The 9495-nt window shown below is 31.4% G+C and overlaps 1 protein-coding gene across 1 annotated transcript; it reads right to left on the bottom strand.

The window, feature by feature from the left end:
- Positions 1-8655: 8655 nt before the first annotated feature.
- Positions 8656-8955, bottom strand: LOC132062219 (auxin-responsive protein SAUR21-like). The gene has a single exon (XM_059454835.1). It carries the CDS (start codon positions 8953-8955, stop codon positions 8656-8658), a length of 300 nt encoding a protein of 99 aa, XP_059310818.1.
- Between the last annotated feature and the right edge of the window lie 540 nt (positions 8956-9495).

Genomic DNA, 9495 nt, shown 5'->3' with positions numbered 1-9495 from the left:
AAGAAAAGAACAAATTATCAAGGGTCAAAAACACACCTGAACTACACGTGTGAACTCACACTCCAAAAGGCGTGTGAACTCACACTCCAAAAGGCAAGTGAAGCTAAAAATTTTTCAAAAAAATTGTTCACAAGGCATAAGTAATGCTATGGTGGCACCTACATGGAAATTAAAAAATAATATTCTTTTAATAAAAAAATGTATATTTTAAAAAAAAACTGCATTATTTTTTTAAAAAAATTAGCATTTTTTAAAAAGCAAATCTGGATTTAAAAAAAAATATTAAAAAAATTAGAAAAAAAAAATGATTTAAAAAAATGGAAAAATTGATTTTTTTTAAATAATCAGTTTTCTTATTTTTTTTTTAAATAACTTTTCCATTTTTCAAACTTTTTTTTTTATTTTCTATAATTTTTGATTTTTTTTACAAAAATTATTATTTTTCAGATTGTTTTTTAAAACAAATAGTTTTTTTTTTGTAATTTCCATGGTGACATTATTTATCCACGTGGACAACACTTGTCAATATTTTTATACAAAATGGAGAGTGTAGATCATATGTCATTCAAGAATAATTTGAGGTGTGTTTTGCAAACTAAATAGTGATAGTTTATGTAGTTTTCTCAACCTTATGATAGTTTAGGTATAAACTCAAAAATCAGTAATAATTGGGGTGTGTTTTTGACCCTTATCTCAATTATCTACTATCAGTAATAATTTTTTGCACTTTAAACATGTAAGTCATTTGTATTTTTATTTAATTATAATATTTTATTATGGAGGAATTCTCTTTTTATTTTAGTTTTGTGTAGAATTTTCATTATATAAGAGGTTTAAATATTTATTAGAAAAATAAGAATTTTTTTTCTCAAGATTTAACTAACATAGAAGAAAGGGTCAATAGTCGAAATAACATAGACAAAATAAAGGATTTTTTCCCATACAAAAAAAAAGGAGTTGATTCACCTGAGTTGGTTTGTTTAGAATAATGTTGTTACAATGATATATTTATTTGTTTACTTTTTTAAATGCGGACATTGCTTGTGAAAAATCATGTGTACGTCTTTGTTTGGGTTGGTTTAGCTCATACAATTGGCATCAAAGTCGATGATTTGGTGAGCTGAGCATAGAAATAGTGGAGTGATGGCGTAAAGCAGGTTGGTTAACTGTCTTTACCCCTATGTGGTCTGGCATACTACCTTTATTCGGATTTTGACTATGCGCACATAAAAAAACGCTAGCATATGAATCTTGGTGACCATAAATATTCAGAAAATATGGATGACACACGATTAATCAATTTGCATATAACCATGAATTTAATTTAATTTGGTTAGTGGTCTATCTTGTGGAACTTAGAAGGGGGGTTGATAGATATCGAAACAAAGTCCTTGTACTGTTATTTGATAAAAAATATATTTCAAGATGGAAATAAGGCAATATAATGGAATTAAAGTTGGAAAAGAATAACAGCGTGGTGTGGTCCAGTATTAAATAATTTACGTTCCATTTTGGGCAATTGGCGCGAATGCCCCTCTTTTGGGCTGGTCTTTAGATTTTGCCCCTCAAAATGGTGGTCTTTAATTATTGCCCTTCCGAGCAAAAGCAACATAGTAAAAAAACATTATTACCCCCGACCGTTATATATAAAAACAAATATCGTTATTCTCAAATCCTTGCTTCTTTCATATCGTTAACCTGTGCCAACTTCGTTCCCAATTTTTCACATTATTCAAATCGTTGTTCCAAGCGTATTTCTCAATTGATTTTGCTGCTACAACATCCGTAAAAGGTACAAATCTTAATTCAACTCAATTTAACGATTTTATTGAGTTTAGATTGTTAATATTTGAAAAAAATCATCTTCTACGATCTGATTATTAAGAAACAGATGACATACAAATTTCAGTATTGAAAATTGCGCATGATAAAATTAATCAACAAAAATAGAATTGATTGGATTTGTTGCTTTGTTCGATTTTAATTACTTTATACCTTAATTAAATTAGTATACAATGCTTATTTACTTGAAATTGTAATAATAATAAATTCAATTTAAATCGTGCAATGCTTATCGATTTAAACTTGAATTAAGGCAAACTGTGTACAGGAGGCAAAAGGTCAATTTACAAAAGGTCAATTTACAAAACCAATTTCATAACAAGTACGGAGAAGGCAAAATTTCCGGGTTTATATAGAAGTATAAATTAGTCCGATTTCGTCAATCCTCTTGCAATCCGAACGTGCATTTGATTTAAATTGGATGAAGGTAGAGGAGGTTTTCAAATTATGCATTATCATCAAGAAAAAAAAAAGGGCAAATGCCGGAGGAGGCAAAAGTTCAATTTACAAAAGAGTATATATCGCAATGTTATGAACCAATTTCATAACAAGTATCCGGAGAAGGCAAAATTTCTGTTTATATAGAAGTATAAATTAGTCCATTGCATCAATCCTCTAATTGTGCATTTGATTTAAATTGGATGAAGGTAGAGGAGGTTTTCAATTTTTTTATTTTTTTAAACCAAAAACGAGTTATTGCATTATCATCAAGAAACAAAAAGTGCTCATGCCGGAGGAGGCAAAAGTTCAATTTACAAAAGAGAATAGTATCGTTATCGGCAATGTTATGAACCAATTTCATAACAAAGTTGCGGAGAAGGCAAAATTTCTGGTTTATATAGAAGTATAAATTAGTCCAAACTTGCATCAATCCTCTAATTGCAACAATCACAGGCATTTGATTTAAATTGGATGAAGGTAGAGGAGGTTTTCAATTTTTTTATTTTTTTAAACCAAAAAACGATTGTTATTGCATTATCATCATCAAAACAAAAAATGCCGGAGGAGGCAAAAGTTCAATTTACAAAAGAGAATAGTATCACAGATTATCGGCAATGTGTAACCAATTTCATAACAAGTATCGGAGAAGGCAAAAGTTCGGTTTATATAGAAGTATAAATTAGTCGGATTGCGTCAATCCTCTAATTGCAATAATCAAGCAGGTGCATTTGATTTAAATTGGATGAAGGTAGAGGAGGTTTTCATTTTTTTTATTTTTTAAACCAAAAAATTAGTGCATTATCATCAAGAAAAAAAAAAGTGCTCATGCCGGAGGAGGCAAAAGTTAAATTTACAAAAGAGTATAGTATGCCGTTATCGGCAATGTTGTGAACAAACTTTCGAACAAGTATCTTGCGGAGAAGGCAATACTTCTATTTAGAAGCCATTAAAGTAAAATTCTACAAAAAGATACTTACACTTCATTACACATACATTTAAATATATATATGTCCACAAAACATAAAATCCTAACTTCATAAGTACATCGGTTCTAATTTCATGTGTACCCATTCCAAATTGCCCCATCGTCAATTTGAACTGAATAACCTCTCGCCTTACAAATCGTAATTCTCTTGCGTATCATCATTTTCTCAGTTTAGAGCACCATAAAGAGCCCTCGTAAAATCTATGTCTCTTTTGATGAATTAAATGAGTAATTTGCAAATTTGCAATATTAGGATGAATTTGGTTATGAAGATGGGCATGTTCATGTGCTTACCCGTGCATTAACATGTACAATATGTTGATTTTGGTTCATTTTGTATGTGATTATATTCGATGTAAAGTGTTTTTTTTTTCCTTCTTCCAAAAGTTGTGTTGGTTTATATAAGTATAAACCAACAATCGTTTTTTATTTTTGATAAAGACCAAAAAGGTTTTTCATTTTCATGAAAATTATCATCTCATGGAATAACTAAAAAAAGTGCGCTTTTTGAAGAAAGTTCAATTTACAAAATGGTGAATAGTATGCCGTGTCCGGCATACAATGTACATGCAAAGTCAATTTAACTTAAATTTTCAAAACTAACAACTTAAATACATTTCATTTTGGTTTTTTCTCAAGTGAATCTTTGAGAAGTTTAACAAAAAAATGACACCAAGAATCTAGTAGCCTTCAACGGCAAATGGGACGCCACCTACAATTATGTTATATGAAACCAAGCTAATACTTGTCAATGATGGTGTAAATTTTCAACAATTCACTTCAATGTATTTCCGGCATACACAAGATACTCAAGAAAAAGAGACCAACATATGGTTTGCGGTGAGAAAACATCCAAAGGGATGCGTGTAACAAACGACATTGATCTTCACACTTGGATGAAGGTCAAGCCAACAACAATGACAACTTAAGGTTTTCATTTTTTTTATTTTTTGCGGAGAACAACCATTACAAGAACATCATAATGACGTCTATCTAACGATCAAGGACAAAACCAAACAAAAAGTGCTTATCATGCGAAATTGGCTTGATGATGAACAAAAGTTAAAACCTTTTACAAAATAGTATCAAGTATGCTACAATGGCAATCGCCAAGAACGTGAAGCAAGTTGTAAACAATGACAGCATCCAACAAGTATCACTTACTACTAGAAGGCAATACTTGAAACACTATTACGCAACAAAAAGAAAGCAAGAGGAAGAGGATACAAAATGATACAAAATTCTGACACCTAGTGCATCGATTGATCTTAGAAGTTGGCATTTTATTCAAAGACATACGGTGAAAAATTTAAATATATATATAGAAAAGTCATGCACGGTATTACAATGTGTTGAAAAATCCTAACTTTTCAAAGTAGTTAACTTTGAAAAGAGACATAGTTGTTCAATAAATTTCATCACCTGTGTACTTCCATAGCGGAATACCACCTAGTACGCCATACACTACAAGAGATCAATTTGTCATTGAAGAAATGAGAAAGACATGTTGGAATAACCTTGAAAGCATGGCGTTCCCTCCAAATCGTAATTCTCGCTTAAAAATAACTACACACTTCATTTTCTCACATGATGAAATTAAGAAATCTCGGGACAACTAACATCAAATAGACTGTGACAATAAAATTTATGTCTCTTTTGAAGCATCAATCGGCAATCACGGTGGATGCAATTTGAAATCAAAAACCGCGGTGTGCTCATGATATTAAAAGATGGAAACAACAAAGATAATTTCCGAGAATAATGAATCCTGCAAAGTGGATACACGTGAAAAATGTTCACGCGTGCTCATCAATTCTTCCGTCGCCACGCATCCACCGCAATCAAGAACATGTACAATATGTTGATTTTGGAACTTCATTTTGTATGTGATTATATCGATTTTGCAACTACACAAGTAAAGTGTTTTTTATTCCCTTCTTCAAAAGTTGTGTTGGTTTATGGGCACGTTCATTCCACACCAACAAAGCGTTAACAACCAATGTCGGGACAATGAATTCTATCGAGGAAAGCAAGTGGAGTTGCCAATATTGACGGCATGTATTGATTACATCCAAAAGCCGCAAAATTGGTTTTTGAGAAAATAAAGACGAGACCTCGAGGTTTTTCGAAAAGATAAGTAGAGGCTTCACATGAAAATAAGTACATTTTCCTAACATACACTCCCCCCCCCCCAATATTAGTTTTGCGAGAATAGTTTAATTTTAACCAAACACAAAAGTTATCTTCCGGATAAAGGAAGAACTATGACGATTCTTTTAACTAGCATGGAATTATTAGGCATAATTATGAATGCTTTTATACTCACAATGAAAGTAAGTAGATTTTACCAACATACACTTCAAATCTTAGTTTTATGAGTAATGTATAGTTTAAAATCAAACAAACACAAAAGTTTTCAGACAAAGGAAAATGACCTTATTTTATAAATAGTTCTTAAGCGGAGTAATTTTATTTTCACTTTGTGCAGAAGTACGAAAGGGCATAACTTACATACGAAAATTGCGAAAAAAATATCATCATTTATATTGTCAATTTCCACGGTAGAAAACATAACTCCCGTCAAATTTGTTGTGAAAGATAAGGATATCAATACAATTTTCAAAACTAACAACTTAAATACCGTGCACACATGCCATGGCAGTTATAGACAAAAAGAAGTTTGCCAAAATCTACATTGGTTTTCAAGAAACAAGCCCCAAGAGACATCAAAGGTGAAATCTTTCTTGGAAATCAAGACTCATGGATTATTCCACAAAACATTATGGATATTAAAATAACGATGTTAAAATAAGACTTGGAAGAAAACAAACAAAAAGATATCGCCCATCGACAAAGTACACATACTTAGATGCAAGTTCTTTGGACACACGCCACCGTACAATTATGTTAATCAGAAAAGGAAATGTCATCCTAACATCACACTCTTATACATGGTTTATATGAATTGATCTTATGATTTTGACGCATAATGCGCACTGCCGAAAGAAATGGCAAAACTTTGGTAGTACTAAGACCGAGACTTCAAGCATCAATCACACATTTACATTCTTTCTTTTATTATTTTCTTTTACTAAGTTGTTATCTTCTTGTTGTTGATAATAAAAAACTATATAAGAGAAAGAGATAAATGTCCCTACATGAAATCTACAATTCTCTACCATAAAACATTGAGGAAAAAAAAAAATCATCAAATTTAATTATCCAGCTTTTATAATTTAACCATTAACGATTTTGTCGGGGAAACAAAATTGGTATCTCAAATACTACATCCGGTAAGTTTAATAATGTATGCCTTGGGACATAACAATATTATTCTCTCGTTGTTTTCATGTTTCACATTTATCGGATCGCAGTCTTTCGCTTACTAAAATAAATAAGTATGCCGCGCGGCATACTTATGGGCTTTGTTGCTTATATAATATTTTTAAAATCTTGGAAAATTGGATAAAACATTCAAGACAATACAATTAACACTAAGTAAAATATTTCATTCATTCATAGCAAAAATTCATTCATACTAAAACAACCATTATGGCGTCTCAACTAATCCCAATAAAATGCGTTGGTCGTTCAGAAAAGTTAAAAACGTTTTATCTTTGTTGTTTGATTACTGGTATGGGTGGAACTTCGTTATAAAATGAGGTCACAACTCCTATTAAATAACCACCATAAATTTGCATTTTTCCGTCACAAATAATCCCCAATAAATGCTAAATAACTTCAAATGGTTTGTCTTTGTTGTTGGTTATGGCAAGTTTTCTTAACTTAAAATTAGGGAATGGGCGGAACTTCTATTTACATAATGAGAAACTATGCCGACCCCGCAAACTTCTATTATATAACAACCATGAAGTTGTGATGGAAAGCAGTATAACTTGGATTTTCAACAAAATATGACTTTTATGAACAGAGAAGTTGAGATTAAAAATGAACACCATCAAATTACAAAGGTGGTTAAAGTTGAAATTTATAACACAAAACAAACTGTACAATCTTATAACATTTACAAAAAACACAAGGGCGCACAAAAAAAACAAAATTACATAGTGCAAAAATAACTAAGACAAACTATTTTTTCCTTTCTTCTGAGATCTTGCTCAACTAAAACAATCTATTTTTTTGCTTTCTTCACAGATCTTGCTCTCTTTTTCATGTCATACTCACAAATACCGCATAATAGAAGAAAGAACCAAAACACATAAGATTGCATAAAAACAAAATTATTAACAAGAAAACACCAAAAAACAAAGACACACATAAATTAACTTAATTCATGAAGTTATCTTAACAAAGCATAACTTTATGCATAACCGCATAACTTCGATTTCAAAAACCAATAACTCTGCCGACCCGCATATGTTGCCTCGTACAAACAGTCTTCATGAAAACACAAAGTTACTAAACAAAAAAAACACCAAAAATCTTAAACTAAAGCTTATAATCGGAAAACATATAAACTATCATAAAAACCAAAAAATCATAACACATACAAAGTAACTTAAATCACGAAATTATGCCGGAATAGGCATAAATGTAGTTTCAAAAAACAAAAATTTCGCCACATGCATATGCCGCCTCGCACAAACACATTCTTCACAAAAAACCAGATTATTAAACAAAACAACAAAGAACAACATAAAGCAAATGTTGTTCACAGCAAAACTTTAAAGATTCAACGAAGAGAAAACCAAAACGCATATCAAAATCAACTAAAACATATTACGACATTCATAATACGACATTCAAAAAACCAAAATATATACATGGGCAACGAAAACTAAAGTTCAAAAAATCATACAGACACTTTAACAAAACACTATAATTTTAAATCAAAAAGGATCACTTAAATATAAAAAACGACGAAGACAAAGATATCAATTCAACAAACAACAATTTAACATAAAAACAAATATTGAAACGAGCAAAAGATCCAAATTAGTACCTAAATTTTGGAAAGATAAGACAGACACAAAACAAAGGAGGAACGAAGAAGAAAAAAGAAAAGAAAAGGGCAAATGACGAAATAGAAAGGGTTTTAATGGGGTAAGGGTAATTTCGTCAAAAAACTTTCATTAATAAATGACATGCAAAAATTAAAGAAAAGCGATAAATGAAAGAAAAAATATAAAACTAAAACCTAAAAGAAGGGCACTCCGCGCAAAAAAATGTTCCATTTTTGTAGACAACGAAGAATTGGTAAAAAGTTCGATTGTATATATTCTTTCCTTTCCTTTTATCTCAACAATAATACGAGCCAGTGAAAAGGTTTTGTACATTAAGTTTACAGCTCTTGCGTGGCAAGAGGAAAAAATAAATCAAAGAGAACTTCTAAATTTTTAATCTAGTCTGCATCATGGTTCTTCATATTATAAAGAAGTGTTCAATCTAGAAGTGACATGAAAAAAAGCATCCTCATTGCAGGGTATTGTGAGACCACCCATTGAATGTTGAAACTCGAACTCTTCCTCTGCTTTTCGTAACAAATCCTGGAACGAAGGATGATTTAAGCATGCAATTGGAATCACGTACCTCTTCTTCTCAGTTTCTCCCACATAAACTGCAAAATGTCCTTTTGGAACATCTGATATATGATTCCTAGTAACAACAGAGTGCAATTTTTGGAATTGCTTCACACTGGAAATCACAGATAGCAAACGAATACCCATGATATGATCGCTTTTTGATGGGAAGTAAATTAACTTGGTGTGTGATGGACTGTGATTGAAGTGGAATTTGTACTAATTGAGATGAATGGACTAAAGGTGTTTGATTTAGAAGAACTTGTTCTGAATTGTTTGCACTGGAAAGGTTATATTTATATTAGTTGGTTTCATATGTTGCCAGCACCTATTAGCTGTTTTTTTTTTTTAAATTTGGGCTAATGAGAGAGGGACCCTAACTAGCTCACATGGCTTTGCTCAAATTGCTCTATAAAATACTCAATTCCCTTTGAACACATCAGCCTAAGTGGTTAAAAAAAAGTCAGTAGGGATTCGAAGTTTGTGGGTTTAGGGTTAATTGCTCTAATTTTTTGGCTACTCTGCTAATCGATAATTTGTACATATTTGATAAAAAATTTAATATAAATATATGTTTCGGACAAAAGCTACTGGATTCGGCCGAACCCATGGCAGAAGGGCTAGCTCCACCCCTGGTTAAGAGTCTACTCGTCTCTATGTGAAATGAATTCATTTTAGGCTATTGTA

This window comes from Lycium ferocissimum, chromosome 7, assembly GCF_029784015.1.
Source record: "Lycium ferocissimum isolate CSIRO_LF1 chromosome 7, AGI_CSIRO_Lferr_CH_V1, whole genome shotgun sequence".
Taxonomy (NCBI): Eukaryota; Viridiplantae; Streptophyta; class Magnoliopsida; order Solanales; family Solanaceae; genus Lycium; species Lycium ferocissimum.
Note: the sequence above shows the minus strand (reverse complement) of the source record. Positions and strands in the feature narration are given on the sequence as shown.